This window comes from Hylobates moloch, unplaced genomic scaffold (assembly GCF_009828535.3).
Source record: "Hylobates moloch isolate HMO894 unplaced genomic scaffold, HMol_V3 SCAFFOLD_8, whole genome shotgun sequence".
Classification (NCBI taxonomy): domain Eukaryota; kingdom Metazoa; phylum Chordata; class Mammalia; order Primates; family Hylobatidae; genus Hylobates; species Hylobates moloch.
This window is the reverse complement of record NW_026652283.1, coordinates 57122959-57140714: the sequence shown is the minus strand read 5'-3', so window position 1 is coordinate 57140714 and position 17756 is coordinate 57122959. Positions and strand designations below refer to the sequence as shown.

At 40.3% G+C, this 17756-nt stretch overlaps 1 protein-coding gene across 1 annotated transcript in view; it reads left to right on the top strand.

Annotated features, from left to right (window-relative positions):
- PAPPA2 (pappalysin 2) overlaps positions 1 to 17756 on the top strand; it is a 298454-nt gene that overhangs the window by 116370 nt on the left and 164328 nt on the right. Inside the window, exons 4-5 of the mRNA XM_032160910.2 lie at positions 14206 to 14499; positions 16197 to 16389. Of these exons, the coding sequence (XP_032016801.1) occupies positions 14206 to 14499; positions 16197 to 16389 (487 nt within the window). The remainder of the gene's footprint in view (positions 1 to 14205; positions 14500 to 16196; positions 16390 to 17756) is intronic.

Below are 17756 nucleotides of genomic sequence, written 5' to 3'. Positions count from 1 at the left end.
ACTTCTTTTCCTTTGGGTAGATACCCAGTAGTGGGATTGCTGGATCAAAAGGTAGATCTACTTTTAGTTCTTAAGGGATCTCCATACTGTTTTTTCATAGTAGGTGTACTAGTTTATATTCACACCAGCAGTGGGAAAGTGTTCCCTTTTCACCACATCCACATCAACATCTATTATTTTTTGATTTTTTAAAAAAATTATGACCTTTCTTGCAGGAGTAATGTGGTATCTCATTGTGGTTTTGATATGCATCCCATCTATTTTTCTTTGTTTTTGTTGCATTTGCTTTTGGGTTCTTGGTCATGAACTCTTTGCCTAAGCCAATGTCTAGAAGAGTTTTTCCAATGTTATCTTCTAGAATTTTTATGTTTCCTCCTGAAACACTCTTAATCCCTGTTTGGAGGAAGTTTATCTGCCTATATTCTCACTGCCTAGCAAAAGAAAGTTAAATGTTCTTTGGAGAAAGACATAATCAAAAGCCTCTACAATTGTTCATGCACAGTGTCTAGCAATCAATAAAGAAACATCAACTATTTCAGGAGACAGGGTCAAATGATAAACCAAACAAACAAATCATACACAATAAGAATTATCCAGGTATTGGCATTATTGGGCACTGGCTTTAATTATGATTAATATGTAAAAATAGATGAAAATGCATAGTTTCTTCAGAGAACTGGAATCTCTAATAGTGGATCAAATGGAAATTTTAGAACTAAAAATAGATACCAGTAAGAAAAATTAAGAAATGAATAGATGGGTTTGTGAACAGAAGAAAGAATTTAAGAACTAGACCATTGTAGAAAATTTACAAATTGAAGCTCTGAAAAAGAAAGTGCTGTGAAAATATAGAAGAGATCTTAGGAAACATTTAAGACTCCATGAAAAATTTCTATTGTAAATTAGAGTTCTAGAAGAAGACAAACAAATTGTTGGCAGAAACAATATTCAAAGAGATAATGGCCAAGAATCTTGCAAACTGACAAAAGATATCAAACCACAGATTCTAGATATTTTATAAACTGCAGACAAGATGAATAGAAAGAAAATATTTACAAAACACGAATCTGGCAACTGACTTGTATTTAGAAGATATACAGAACTCTCAAAACTCAACAGTAAAACAAACAAAAATATTTCAGTTAGAAATAGGCAAAGGCGTGAACAGACATTTTACTACAGATGATATACAGATGGAAAATAAATCTATGAAACAATATTCCATAAAATTAACCATTACAGAAGTGCAAATTAAACCACAGCAATGTAACACTACAAACCCATCGGAAGAGCTAAAATAAAAAATAATGACAATACTAAATCCTGGTAAGGATGCAGAAAAATGGGATCTCTCATACGTTGATGGTGGGAAAGTGAAATGGCACAGCCACTCGAGAATACTTTGGCAATTTTCAATAAAACTAAACATACACTTGCCATACGATCCAGTAATTGGACTCCTGGTCATTAATCCTAGAGAAATTAAAATATATGTCCACTTAAAAAACCTGTACATGAATGAATCTCCATAGCAGCTTTCTATTTTCTATATAGTAGCCCCAAACTGGAAGTGGCAAAAGTGTCCTTCAGTGCTAATTGCTTAAATAAACTGTGTACATCCACACAATGAAATACTACTCAACGAAGTATGAATGCATGCACCAACTTGGATGGATCTCAAGGGCATTATGCTAAGTGAAAAAAAAAAAAGCCAATCTCAAAAGTTACATGGTGTAACATTTCACATTTGCAGTGTTCTCAAAATGGCAAAATTCTAGAGATAAAGAACAAACTAGTGATTTCCAGGGTTTAAGAATGAGGAAGCAATACATGAGTGGAGGTTGAGAAGAGTATAGATGTATGTGTGACATAAAGGATAGCAGGTGGGACATGTTAATAGTGATAGAACAGTTCAGTATCTTGACTGTGGTGGTTATTACACAAATGTATATATGTGATAAATTGCATACAACTACACACACACACACATGACTGCATGTAAAAACTGTCAAAATCTGATAGACATCTATGATCTCTATAAATAAGCAAGGTATTTTGCATATAGCAGGTGCTCTGTGAGTGATCATTGAATGAAGGTATAGTTGAGTAAATGTATTAAATTTAAATGGTTTCAAGAAATGCTTAAATTGTCTCATGAATCACTGACTTATAATGGAATTGCAAAAGAAGCAAGGGATATTTATATTTTATTCTTAATCCTTTGAGAAATAACTGTCCTCCCCTATGACATGATTATTAATGTGCTTTTCAGAAGTAAAAAACTAGACTGAACATCTCACAGATCTGATTCAATAGGAAATTGTTTGTGTTCTTATTTATTTCTTCTTGTTCAATCATAACTGATTAAACAAAGGAACTGTATTGACTAAAATCAGGTGTAGAGTAGTACAGACAGCTGGCATAACATGATAGAGGAAGACATTCAGAATTTTCTAAATAGAGCCTTTTTGAGACTCAAGATGGGATTATCTGTTTGTGTTAGCATGTAAAGGCCCTACATTTTCAGGGTCTGCTGAGTGAACTAGCAGATAAGCACACTAGCCTGGAAGTTTGAAGACTGAATACAATTTCTGACTACCGATGGCTTAAGTCACTATGTGGCAAGACCAAGGTAATTTGTCATCTTGATTTGCCATGAACACCATTTCTGCCCTTTTGTATGATTTTGTGCTTTCAATGCTGTGTTAACACAAAGAAAAATCTTTTTACAGGTGGATCAATGAGTGGGATCCTCTTAAGCTCTAATATTCAGTAGTTTGAACATTTTTAGCCATGGTAAACAATGCCTGAATTGAAAACATATCTTTAAAAGCAGAACACCTAAGTTAGTCATAAACCAGCCCTTTTATAAACCTTGGATACCATACTCATCGTCATTGATTCATTCAAAGAAAAACTTGACTGTGTTTTGTGGCAATGCCACAGGTAGAATAATGAAAACAGTCTGCTCTTAAGGGTTGCACAGCATGATTGGGAGACAGATCTGTAATACAGATTTATAATACTATGTGATGGCACCATACATGAAGTTAGGCAGTAACATGGAAAGGAAAGTGCCTAATTGTGCTGAAAGCATTAACGAAGAGTTTCCAGAGGGGCTGAAGGCTGAGATGGGAATTGAAGGATAAGCAGGAGTTTGCTTGGCAGACACAGGAGAGCATTCCAGAGTGGAAGAACTGGCAGATGGCAGGGTTCAGCACACACTTAGAAGTGGGTGTGCTTTGCATGGCCACAACAGTGCTCTTCAAACTTACTTTTTCTCTTGTACCTGTGAAGAGACACAAAATACTCAGCAAACCTTCACACATTCTTAGAGTAACACCTAAATATCCAATAATAGGTTTAATAGTAGCAAAGAGAGTAATTGGGGCATATAATTATATTTTAAACTACTATCATTTAAAAGTAAATCTTAAATTTACTTTCTTAAGTGTCTTCTCAGTACCATACGAATTTGAAAATCACCATCATTTATTTAAAAAAAATCACGGTCATGTACTTCTTAAACATTGGGCAAGTGTTCATTTTTTTTGTCTCTGTAAATTTGTGTTTCCATTTCACTTCTATAGAATTTTATACTATTGTAACATACATATATATTCTTTCAGTCTAGTTGGTTACCTATTTCTCAGCTAAAAACATTTTGAATACAACAACTCTTTTGTGATCATGTTTTGTTAAACTAGACTTTTTATTTTGACATATTATACATTCACATGTAATTGTAAGAAACAATGCAAAAACATTCTGTATAACTTTACCCATTTCCCCTAATGGTAGCATCTTGTAAAACAATAGTACAATCTCACAAACAGGATATCAGCATTGAAACTAACATAAGTTATAAAGCGTTAAAAATCACTTCTCAGTTATCATTTGCAATGATTACTCTTCTACAATTGATCGAAACAATATTTTTAGATGTTGGTTAATCACTAGTAAAAACAAACTTGAGAAATGTGTATTTTAGGGAGATAAACGTGGCTCCCCCAACCCCAAAGTAGTTCTTGTGTCTGTGGATGAATAGTAATTATTGCTGTAATGAGAAAAGATTTAACATAAATTATATTGCTTTGTTTCTCATTTATAGCTGTAAGTGCTAAGAAACTTTGTTCGAATAAATAAGGGGTTGGGGAAAAGAGGAGTTGTGTTTGATTGACTGAGTGGATGGTGGTGCCAAGGTAGAAAATGTAGGAAAAGGAAAAGCAAATGGGGAGCCAGTTTGTTTTTGGGTATGTTGAGCTAGGGGTCTCTAAAATCAACTAAGAAGGGGCTTCCATGGAAGCGGGAGGAGGAATAGGTATCAGGGGGTGTACTGGAAACCAAAAGACAGAGAGTTTTGAGAAAGTCCCCTGGGGTCCACAGCTACTGCAGAGAGATGAAATCAGCACACGGGCATTTTGGCCAAGTTGGAGAGAAGAATCACTGTGGCACAGAAGCTACATACTTCCGAGTGTTCTGACCTGCCTGCCACATTCCTAATTGTTCTAGAGAATGTCTGTACCACCACAGAGCAGTGAGAGCACCAAGTCAGCTCACAAGCAACATGCCCTCAGGTGCATGCGACTTGAGGACCCTGTGGGAGGAAACTTGAGCCTGGATTATGGGAGTTTAAACATAAGGGATCTTCAAATGAGTCCAGATGAAGTGATTCTTGATTGGGGGAAAAGAAAATATTTGAATGATGGAGTGGGCTATGGTTTCATGTGGATAGGAACAAATGGGACCTGGGCTTTTTTTCCTCATATGTAAAATGGGGATAATAAGCATGAAGAAGAATGTCCAGCATACAGCAGGAGTTCAATAAATATGAGCTTTCATACCAGTAGTAGAAGCTCCAAATATGGTGTATCTGTGGTTGCCCTTCCTGGTTGTGCCTTCAGCCTCATACCACATCTCCAATATATAAAATTTTTCAGTGCCCTGGAAAGATCTTGGCTCTTTTATAAGGGAAAGAAATGTGTTTTTAAGAATGCATCTGCTTGCAATGGTAGAACTGCTTGTAAGAAGCAGAGGGAGCTTCCTTATAAATCAGAGAAGGAAAGGATAAGCGATGGTGGGTGGCCTGGGGAGGTGAGTGGTCTGTGAATGTTCTGGAGCCCAGTGGACTGCAGTGGAGTAGCTGTCACTGGGTTGGTACGGGTAGGACCACTCCCTGGAAGAAGGCAAAGCAGCAGCAGTATAGGTGGCAGAAACTAGCTTGGAGGTGAGATATCCCTTCCTTATGCAGAACTTTCGCAGGGGGTCTTCCAGGACAAACTTCAGCTTTCTTTCAACCAAACAGTTAGATATTGAGATTAAAGTTTACATCAGTTATGATACATTCATGCGAATGAAGCCTCAGGTGCTAAGAACTATCCATTGATATAGTAAGTGGGAAGTCTTTGGTAATGTCAACCAGATTGTTTGTATGGAGTCTGGGTGCAGAAACCAGAGTGGGACAGGTAGAGGAACCCACAGAAGTTGAAGAGGGGAATGTGGATCTTTCAAGAAGTTTGGCTGTGAAGGCATAAAGCACTAGTGTGGAGAAGGTGATGCTTAGAGGGGTGATGAAGAAAGTTTTGGATTGAAAGAGACTTGAGTATGGTTACAGTCTACAACCTAATGGAGGGAGCACTCCAAGGCACACCAACATTTGTAGATCATGAAGGTGTTAACTGGAGTCCGTGTCCTCTGAGGCTATTAGTCATTAAAGGATTGGGCTAGAGCAAAGCCACCATTGTCCCTTATCCACTGCTCGTCTTTTTTTACTGTGCCAAAACAGAGTGATTCTTCCTGGAGCTAAGGAATAAATAAGATGTGTAAACTGGAGTGCACATGTAAATATGAGAGGTCATAGAGTCATTCATTAGGAGCCTACATGACATAAACAAGATGAGAACTGTTCCTGAGAATTACCCCTTGGCTTCTGTTGTAGATGATTTAATTGTCAGAAGATGTCATTTAGTAAATGACGATATTCTGGGTGCCTTGGAGTTTGGAAAACAGGGAGCACTCTTGGATATTAAACACTTTAAACAAAATAAGCATAGAATTTGAACATTATACTCTGAAATTTGGGTACTCCAGACAAAGATTCCTGCATTTATAAGCATGTGATGTAAATAATCACTTTTATATGTGGTGATTTGAAAGGTCTTCTCTTTTAAAACATGTCCTAGTACTCATTGAATCCTTGATACTCCAGAACAGTGCCTGGCATAGATAAATGCTCAATAATGCTTAATGAATAAATGAATCATAGGAAATATCTTCCCCACTCATACTCTGTAGTGCCTAAAATTCTGCCATGATTTTCCTGCAAAGTAGACAAAAAAAGAAATCCATCATGAGGTTGTGTGTGTGTGTGTGAGTGTGTGTGCACGCGTGCGAAGCATTGCCCCCAAGATGGAACAAGGAAAGGGTTATATATTAAGTCTCTAATGCCTTGCTAATAACATCTTCAGTTTTAATTCAACAGATTTCTTTTCTCCACAATGTGGGAGTGGCTAGAGTTCCCTTAGGGCTTGACTGTCACAGACAGGAGTAGCTGAAAGGGTGTCCAAGGAGACAAAAAAAATGACACCAGACTCGGCAAAATCTTCACCCTCTACACATGCTTGTCTTGGTTCAGTCTTGTCTGGAACAAAGACTGCCTTCTAATAAGACCACAAGCTGTAAAACCAAGAAGACAAGCCAATACAAGATTTGGAGATGAATGGCTCCTGGGCTGGTTCTCTTAAAGATTCACTTCTCTTTCTAGCTCCAGTTATTATTATTATATTTTAATAGTCTCCATTTCTTTCTCTCCCTTTGCCTACCAGTCCACCTACACCACTTTTTCTTTCCTTGCCCAGACTTGAAGTGCTTCTTCCCTGGACCCCAAGTCACAGTTTTGTAACTTTGTCCCCTCATTGTGGACAGCATGTTTTGAGGAGCAGAATTTCACCAGTCACTGGAAGTAATTACATAGGCAGCTGCAGACCAGCCCTCAACCTCCTCCTTTTATGGGCATATAATATTCAGCCCTAAAAATTTTACAGAACTGTTTTAGAGTTTTTCAACCAATATCCTTTTCTCAAGCTGCCCAAAGCTATTTTATTTATTTATTTATTTATTTATTTATTTGTTTGTTTATTTATTTACTGGAAGTGGCTTTGGGAATCATTCTCTTTACCGTGAGCCACTTGGGCATTCTTGTGTTAAAGCCTGGAAAAGCCAGTAGGAACTTAGAAATATAGAATCACTTGGGAAGCTTGGCTGTTTACTACTAAGATTTCATCTTCTAATTAGCAGATTCTTTCTTTTCTTCCCCCACACCATCCCCTAGACCACACAGCAACTCTCTTATTGTTTTGGCTTGTCTTTTGTAATCAAGGCTGAAAGATCTTCTAAGAAGGCATGTGCTCTCCTGCTGCCGGTCCATTAAGGAACAGCTGTGCCACACATGGCCCCCAGTTGCTAAATCCTGGGAGCCCATTCATATCATGTTCCATGTACAAGTTGATGGTATTGGGACGCATTGGGTTCAAGTCTTGGCATACACATTCAGGTATGCAAGAAATGTAACTTACTTTATTCTTCTGTCATTAAACTTTCTTTCTATTTTGAGCCCCCATGCTGCTGAGCAGTAGTAATTTACACTCAGTCAGTTATGCCTGTTATGCTTGGGGCTGTACCTAACTGTGGAGATGGCTTATATGTGCCAAGACCACAGGGAAAATGATCCATTTTTGTCCTTGGTCACCAGTTGATGCTGGTCACCTGAGATGACCCTGGTTCTCATCACAGGGGCACCCTCAGGGAATTTCTGGCAGGCTCTGTTGCCCTTCCTGCTTAGCTCTGGTGGTCAGTGGTTCCTCTCTAGGGCTAAGCCACTTAGGAATCTATTACCATAATGAGGCAAGATCCCTCTGCTCTCAGATCACACAAACCTATTTTGGGTTTTTATCCCTTTCCCAGCTCGAAAGTCAAGGTACAGTCAACTTTATTGGACCCACTACCATCTATTCATTCCCATTATTTACCTTTTGTTTCTTTCCTCTTCTTTCAGCTTGGGAGAATCTTTTCTAAGCTAATGTGGTAGTGGTCGTGTTGGCAGTGTGAGAGCGAGGGTCCCTATCTTCAATCCATCCACCATGCTGGCTAAATCATGGTTGGAATCGTCTCAGGACCCAGGTGGCAGAGGCTTAGAAAACCCCAAAGCCAAAAAAGGATTTCTTGTTTCCTTGCTTTTCATTCTGCTGTATTACTTCCTAGTGAGGTTAATACATGTAGAAAAGTCTGGCATTGTGAATTGAGTGGAGTAGGAAGAAGAGAAGCATGGAACCACTGGGGTAAAATGTTAGTATTTCCAAATTTTTTCTGTCCTTTTACACTAGTACTTCAAAGCTTCCCCTGAGTAAGTATTCCTGGTCTTGTTATCAGGCCATCGACAGCCTTGCAGGATGGGCGTTGGGGAAGTGAGTGAAGGTGGGGGAGCCTGAAAGTGCCTCAGAGTGGAGACTGAAGTGTCATGGTATAGTTGAAAATATATGTGTGCATTTCTTTTTTCTTCCTGTTTCAATGTGTCAGGCAAGAGCAGGAACACCAAAGAAGGGATTCAACTGTAGGGGATAGAATCTCGTCCCTACCCCACTCCCCATTCTACCATCATATTTTATCTCTCATCTGTGTTTCAATTTTGTCCTCCAAGATAAGGAATGATAAAAATTAATGGTTTTGAGTATAAAAAATGATAATCATATTCCACATAACTAGAGAGCTGGAAGGGAATAATTATTGGCACTATAGAACAAAGACAACTTGTGTAAATCTGATCTAACAATAATTTGAGGTCTATGAAGAATTATGCCAACAGCCCCAATTCAGTAAGATTTCCTTTCCTCCTGCAATTAGCAGCCTAATTTCAGACTGCTAGGAATAAGTTTTGAACCCTAATGTGTTGTCTATGAAGAGAATGGGCACTTGTCTGTTTGCAGCCCTGTCCAAGTCTTGCTTGTCTTCTGGATGCCTGTGGTTGTCAGGATCAGAAAAACATGAAGACAAAGTGTGAGCGGCTTAGAGGAAAATCAGAGCTCCTTGTTGAGCTTGTTCTCCTACTGTGTCTGGCAATGCCTGGTTTCACTCTGGGAGGTCTGTCCAATTTATGGTCGGGCCCCACCTTCCTTTTTTTTTTTTTTTTAATGAATGAAGGTTAGGTGGGAGCCAATGAAGGTTACAGGCAAATGAACGTGTACTGCCAGACTGCACATAGAATAATAATATTGACAAGTGATCTAATATGTATTTTGAGTTTCTTTGTTCTAGGAAATAAGCTAAATGCTTATTTATTTACCTTACTACTTTAATCTTCATGACAATCCTTTGAGGTAGAAACTCTTGTTATTACCATTAAATAGATCAGTAAACAGCCTTGAGAGCTTTTAAGGAGTGTTTCCCCACATTAGGATCAACACCTTTACAGTGCCAGCCAAAGAAGGAGCCCTGGCCCCTCCAAAGGGTACCTTGTGAGAGAGAAGCTTCTGCCCATTAGTGCAGGGACCCACATGTAACCACGCAGAGTCTGACCCATGTAACTGGAAGAAAGTGTGTGTGCAGATTCTAGCTTCAAAAGATAATGCTGGTTCATTTGAATATTAATATAAAATGGTACTGACAAGTAGCATTTCTTACTATTGTTTCATTATTCCTACGCTGTTGCCCCTGAGAAAGGATTGCAGCTTTCTCTGAAAGCAGGGGAATGCTTTCACCGGGGTGAGACTTAAATGCTGGTGATGGCAGGAAGGGATTGCCACTCTAACCACTCAGTTTTTATTTATTATTTATTATCACATCTTGTTCCTTTTAATGAAAAGAAATGCTTGCATTCCTCTTATTAAATTTTGGGCAACACATCTTTATGCCTCACTCCAGCTTTGGCATGAGTACATGTGTATTGTAACTTTTATTAAAACATGAAAGAACTTTTCTAAACTAAATCACCAAATAAATTTAATGTCTTTCCTCACCCCTACATCGATGTGAGTGTGTCTCAGTGAATAATGAAAACCCACTCCTTAGTAATGTGAATGTGTGTGTGTCTGTGAGTGATTAAAACTCATTTCCCTAATAACTTCACAAGTTTGTTTTGGTTGGAATAAAGAGTGAGTGGCAAGAACAGTGTGAGACCCCTCTGTGTATCTGTGAGAGTGGATGAAGGGTGCAAACTGGTTGTATTAGTCCGTTCTCACACTGCTATGAAGAAATGCCTGAGGCTGGGTGATTTATTAAGGGAGGGTGTTTAATTGACTAACAGTTCAGAACGGCTTGGGGGGCCTCAGGAAACTTACAATTATGGTGGAAGATACCTCTTCACAGTGGGGCAGGAAAGAGAATGAGTGCCAATGTGGGAAATGCCAGACACTTAAAAAACTATCAGATCTCTTGAGACTTACTCATTGTTGTGAGAACAGCATAAGGGAAACTGCCCCCAAGATTCAGTTACCTCCACCTGGTCCCACTCTTGACATGTGGGGATTATGGGATTATGGGGTTTACAATTCAAAATGAGATTTGGAGTGGGGACACAGCCAAACTATATCACGGAGAGGGAGTGCAGATTAAAGGTTGGCGAATCTGGGTCACTTGGAAATCTGCGGCAGGTCTGAGAGTAGGATGGCTGGCTTCTTACTGCCAGCTTTTCCCTTTACCTCAGGCTGCTGAGAGATTGGAGTCTTGGAACACAAACTGCAAGGCAGAGGCAGTGACAGTCCAGGACAATACAGATTCCTTCACATATGTTCAGACTGTCCCTCAAAGCCTGCCTGTTAGCTCTGAGGGTCTGGGAATACAGATGGGAAGAAATCTTAGTGATAAGCCAATCTACCCCCTCATTTTACAGATGAAGAGATTAGGGGAAAGGTTGAACAGCCAAGGCCATGGAGCAAGTGAGGGTCAGCTAATGCTCAACACTCCAAGCTCTTCTAGTTCTAGTCCAGGGGGATAATTTTATAATCTTGTGCTCTAGCAGACATAGAATTACCATAAGACATCTAGGACCTTGGGATTTTTGTTCTCAACATGTGTTGGTGTGCACAACACTCATCCTGAAATTAGAGCAATATTTTGTTCTATATTTTCTATATTTCTATATTTTGTGCAATCTCCTAGTTAACACACATGTAGTTACTGAACCCATTGCGGTGCCTTCTCATATAAATGAGTTTTTAGCATAAGTACATCTCTTCGCAATTGAAAATATAACTTGCAAATGTGTGTTAAAATTATGTTTTTAGTGAAAATGTAAGTGTTGTTTGGTTAAAACTTTATTCTTCTGTGTTGGAAATGTGCACCAAGAGTGTTACACTGGAGAACCCTGGCCAATTGTCCTGGGTATGGAGGGGATTTGCTGGGAGTGTTGAGGGCTTGCATTTTTTAGCTGCTTCTCCCAGTTATAAATATGCTGGTTTATTGAAAGATGGCTGTTGCAAAATATTTTTAGATTTGGAAACATTTCATTTGGGGTTCAGGTAGAGACTTCTGCTGGTTGATGAGAAGCCCAATATTGTAACGACCACCCCCATATTCCCAAGTGTTTCCAGTCCACACTCCTGGTCATCCCTCCTTTCTTGGCATATGTTGATTTTGCCAACCTTTCTTCCTAGAACCGTCTTTCTTTTCATCTGTATTTTCTTTATCTATAATTGAAGGAGATCACAAAAGGACCTGGGCCTGGCTGGCCATAGGATGTGGGGATATTTGATGTTTGCTCAGAGCTGAAACATATGAGTGGAAGGTAACTATTGATTGGAACTTTTTTTTTTTTTTCATCTTTGGTAGTGTTTGTTGGATTGTGCTCTGAGACATCTGGTACTCCAGAGATGTCAAAAGATATTCTACCCTGGACAGGTTCTGTGTTCAAATAAGTTTGTAAAGCAAAGGGTAAAACTCAATTGATGAAGGACTTTTCGGGGCCTTTAATACAACAACTCACTCTCATATACATTGTGGATTTTCAGGAGGGTGGTATGGTGTGTTGTATTTTCCTCAAGCATATTTAACCACTGATGCCACTTGTTTTTTCAAAGTATTACCCAGGTTCAGATTTTATGAACACAATTTGGGAAAATAACTAATCAATGTAGATACTTAAACTTTATAGGTGAATTGTGTAGCCTTTCAAAATCCTATTTCTGAAGATGAGTTTTATTTAAGCCAAAACTTACTTAGAAGTGGGGGGAAAGAAAGGAAAGAGTAGGCAGAAAAGGGATTAAACATATGTAGAGAGTAGAAGTGTGGCAGAGGAAAAAGGATGGAAAAGGTGAAGGCACCTGGAAAGAACAGAAAGCTGTTCTCTTAGAATGATCTCCACTGATGTGAAGGTCGATACTGCCGTTAGAGGACTGGAGGCATAATTGTGCATGAATGTTGGTGATGATTCTTGCTGCTTTTGGATATGTAAGCATGAAGTGTGGGCCTCTTGGAAAGTGGAAATACTTTGTTTCTCCAGGTTTATTCAAATAACAGGCGCTCTTGAAACCGACCTGTTTTCAAGTTAGTTTGACCTTATGTTGACATCATGATGCACAAATGAAATAAATATTCAGAAAATAACCTTATAAAAAAAGAGAAATAAAAAAGGATAAGTTTAGAGAATAACAATTTTACCAGAAGTAGTAGAAATAATAAATACCGGAGGTGAGGTCTAGTTTCACCTGGGATGTGAAAGGAGACACTGTGTCTTAGATGAGTCTGGGCATGGCTTGGGTAATGTCAGTATGTTCGAGTAAACTGGGAGACTGGAACTTGGACTTAGAAACTGTCCTGTGCAGTAAAGTAGTCACAAGAAAGTCAACTGAGCTGCCTATTAGATAGGCCAGTGGGTGTGGCGCCAGATACCCTGTGATTGTCTCCTGCCCATAAGGCTGTGTATGTGGTTGTCTAAGGGATGTTGAATGGAGGCAGGAATAGGACATAGTCCTTGGAATATAATCTGGCAAGAGAAAGGCAGAGCTATTCTCCTGGAGGACCTGCTATACTCAGAAGACTATTGATATAGGGAGGGCTCAGGTGCAAGAAGTGAAGCAAGTCCAGGGAACTGGGATCAGACCTGTGACAGAAGGGCAGGGCCAGATGGGCAGCACAGCCAGGGGTGACCTTGGACCCCAGAGGGTTGATCCAGGGATGTTGACATTCTCTGTCTCATCTCTCAGAGATAAGACTGGGCCTGGCCCTGAAAATTTTGGGGTGTAAAGAAGGAAAGCTAGGTGCTTCAACCATGGGAAAGCAGGAAAGCAGGAATTAGGATTCCAACAAGCTACACAGATAGAAGTTGGGTCACTTAGAGATCCTTAGCCTTTCCTTTTGTAAGGTTCCAATGACACCACTAAGTCTCTCATCTAAGCCTGATTGGATGCAATGAACTCTTCTCTGAAATACCTCCCTTCGTGTTCTCATGGAGATTTAGGGGGAGTGAGGGTGGGGCATATTCTTATGGTGATTGTGACATTCTCAATTTTTGTGGTAGTTCAGTTGAACTTATCTTTTGTCTGACTAGTTGTTGAGAGTAGGGATTATTAAATCAGAAGCAGCCTACACAGCTGTCATTTCCTTTAATGTGCCAAACACTGAAAAACAAACAAACAAACAAACAAACAAATATTAGTGTTATCATCCCCACTTTACAGACAACAAAACTGAGTTCCAGGTAGTAAGACAGCTGTTCAAGTCCTCAAAGCTGGAATGTGGAGGGGCAGAAGTTAGATCAGATTTCCTTGACTCCAAATCCCATGGGCTTTTGCCTAGACCAGTGATTCTCAACCTGGGAAGTTTTTAAAAATGTCGATGCGTGAACCTCATCCTCAAATGTTTGGATTCAATTCATCTGGGGTAGTATTTGAACCCCTGTGTGTCTTCTTTTAACTCTCCCAGGTGATTTTAATATGCATACAGGGCTGAGAATTCTGGCTCTCTATTATGTCAACATTGCTATCCTGGGCCTCTAGTATAACACTCACCCATGTAGAGGATAAAGAAGTGTGTATTAATTTGTTCAGAGGGTTTCTGTGGCAAGAAAGAAGAGCAATGACTGTATGTCACCAGAAGTTATAAAGTGACTCCTTAGAGGCTGAAATGGAATATTTGATGTTTATCAGAAAACTTAATTAAGGATTGGAGAGCTATTCATTCTGTGCTCTGAAAGGCTTTTCAAAACTTTTATTGCAGGTGGCATTGTCCTCAGCCCAGCCTATTATGGGATGCCTGGCCACACCGACACCATGATCCATGAAGTGGGACATGTTCTAGGACTCTACCATGTCTTTAAAGGGGTCAGCGAAAGAGAATCCTGCAATGACCCCTGCAAGGAGACAGTGCCATCCATGGAAACCGGAGACCTCTGTGCCGACACTGCCCCTACTCCCAAGAGTGAGCTGTGCCGGGAACCAGAGCCCACTAGTGACACCTGTGGCTTCACTCGCTTCCCAGGGGCTCCGTTCACCAACTACATGAGCTACACGGGTATCACCACTGTCTTGTTTTGTTTTCTATTAAGAATACATGGGGGCCTCTGAGAGCTGGGAGGGTGGAGGTGTGGGAGCTGATGGGAGAATGATTAAGTGGTCATTTGTGTCAGAGAGTTGAAGTGTATTTATTATAAGGTATTATTATTTTTTCATGTCTTTGAAGAACTTGAAGAAATACTGACATATTAAGGTAGTTTGTTCACTGAATTCTCCTCTACTAGATATTTTAAAATATACTTATATCCTTGATAGTAAAAAAGGCACAGAGCCAAAAGCCCTCTTGTGATCCCCTTGACTTCTAGAATATGGTTATTCTTATTTTTGCCCTCATTCTTAGACATTTACTCTGAAGAAGAGTCGAATGGAAATAAAGGAAAAGAGTTTATGGGTCAAGGTGGCCCTTTGTACTATTTTTGAAGTTGGTCAACAAGGTGGCTTGGTTAATTTAGGCTCAGCATATTTTACTGTATGCTACTAAAAAAAAAAAATCAGATTCTCTTTTTCCAGCACTAGCCAAGCACAAATTCTTAGCTGCCTACCACCCTTTCCCCACCAAATGGTGACATCTAATTTTAAAAAAATGGCATCTTCTTGCCCTGGGAAAAACTTAGTCATCTGGTCCTTCTTGCCTTAATTCAGCTTCTGTATTATTCTTCACTGTCTCTCATGCCTTCCTTGTTTCTGGTGAAAAGTAATAGTGACTGGTTTCCTATAATGGACTCAAATTTATCCCTAAAATTAAAGACTTATTTGATTTGATGACCTAGTCCAATGGTGAAAGAAGATATTTTTTCTATAAGTTTCAGGGGCTTGTTTGGTGACAGGTTCTTCTAGAACTATCCCAAAAAGAATAAACCACCACACCCTGGTCATGACTTTGAAGGGAAGAAAGCGTGATGAGCTGATTCTGTCTGTCATCTTTCAAGATGTGTTTATCTGAGTTTCATTGCAGTGAATAATTGAGGTGCATCAGATGTGTAAGCACCAGCACCTCTCCCCCATCAAGGGGCAGAAACACCAGACGATGCCATGCAGAGGGCAGAGCTCTGAAGGCAACACCTTTGAAGTGGGAAGAGGAAACATTTAAGAAGCTGATTGAGGCAGTATTTGACTGGTGTGCTTTCACTGGAAAAGTTCCTGGCACTAAGAAAACTCCCTTTCCAACCCTATGCAAAACGTACCTGCTAAAGAGACCTTGCCAGATTCAGAAGTGAGGCTGAGACCACCATTCCCAGCCCTGCTGTCTCATTGGCATTTGGCTCTCTTTCCCCTTGAGCAGCTCCACTGAATATTCACTAACCTCTGCCAACATCACTGGGCAATAAAGCAGGTATCTGCAACTCCACAAATGTTAATTGAAAAGGCCATCTGTTGAAATACTGCCATCTTGTGGTTTGCTGAATAAGCAACCATCAGCTCAGAGCAACCTGAGTCTCACCCTGGGCTGCCCAACTTTAAGGTCATGACCTTGCTTTAGATATGAAAGTGCTGCATCTCTGGTCTCTGTCTTCTCTTACCCTTTCCAGCTTAGACCCTTTCTGGAATAGATTGCATTTGCTCATTCATTCAACAAGTGCTCATTGAGCCTAATAAGTTAACTCAGCCATGAACAAGACACGAATTTATCCCTGCCTTGGTGGACTTGACGTGTTAAAATCTCCGTCTCTTGTGCTACCTTTTTTGTCTCCACAGATGATAACTGCACTGACAACTTCACCCCTAACCAAGTGGCCCGAATGCATTGCTATTTGGACCTAGTCTATCAGCAGTGGACTGAAAGCAGAAAGCCCACCCCCATCCCCATCCCACCTATGGTCATCGGGCAGACCAACAAGTCCCTTACTATCCACTGGCTGCCTCCTATTAGTGGAGTTGTATATGACAGGTGAGAGAGGCACTGGCTGTGGGTGAGCTGGTTTATTTCTCTGTGGCATTTCATATGAATAAGGGGAAGAATATGAATCCAGGGGAACTCCAATTTGGAACTATAAGTGTGTGCACCACTGCTCAGAGCTGCTGCTCCAGCCTGCTGTGTTCTCGTTGCTTTAGCATAACTCATGGGCTCTCTTGTGAGCCAGTGGCTCATCTTAAGTGCTCACTCCCCTCTCAGGGAGGCCTGGAGAGGCTGACCAATGTGACAGGGATAAATTGGCAGAACTGAGAGGGCATCTGCCATTTGTCTCTGTCAGCTGTTCCTCTGTGGCATGAGGGTGGAGTGGCGGCTTGCCACTTGCTGAGTGGTGTTGGGGGAGGGATTACAGCATGCTTCTGCAGGCACTTCTGGGTGTGGGTGTATGGTAGTGTGCCCACTGCCACAAGCTGTGCATCAGAGGGCTTTCCTGACTTATGTGGGTGCTTCTGACACCTTCTCAGCCTCCTGTGCCTCCCCCTCTTAAGGCCACTATCTTATGGAATTGTCATGCTCTGCTTATTTTCCTGCCTGCCCCACTTGACTGGCAACTACTGGGGGAAGCAGGATGATTTTTTGTCTCTTTGTCTCTTGCCCTGCTACAACAGACACCTAACATGTGTTTACTGAAGAAAAGCATTACACCTAAAACTAACTTTCATTCGTCCTTTGCATATTGGTTTGAAAGAATAACAGATACATTTTTGTAGAAAAGAGAGAAAGGTAGGAAAATGAATTACATCTGATAATTGGTGAGGGATGGGAGAATGTGGTTTCACTGAGAAGGACCAGAACCCCTTCTGTGACCTGTGCAGACTGACCTCTTTCAAAACCTACTGCTGTATTCTGAATGATGACAGTCCCTTATCTATTGGTTGCACTATATTTGAAGTATTGTGCTAGGTATTTTACTTGCACTGGTCTTAGTCTTTGCAGTAAACACAGTTCCTGCTAAATAAGTGAGAATTCTGAGGCACAGAGAAACATACAATGGCAAGCCCAAGACCCCACAACTGACTGGAGGTGAACTTGGGAGTCCAGTGGAAATTCGGGAATAAGGAACACAGAATGGATGATTTCTTTTAATTTAGAGCATTCTTAAAGATCAGATAGTTGTAGATATGCGGCATTATTTCTGAGGGCTCTGTTCTGTTCCATTGATCTATGTCTCTGTTGTGGTACCCATACCATGCTGTTTTGGTTACTGTAGCCTTGTAGTATAGTTTGAAGTCAGGTAGCATGATGCTTCCAGCTTTGTTCCTTTGGGTTAGGATTGACTTGGCGACGCGGGCTCTTTTTTGGTTCCATATGAACTTTAAAGTAGTTTTTTCCAATTCTGTGAA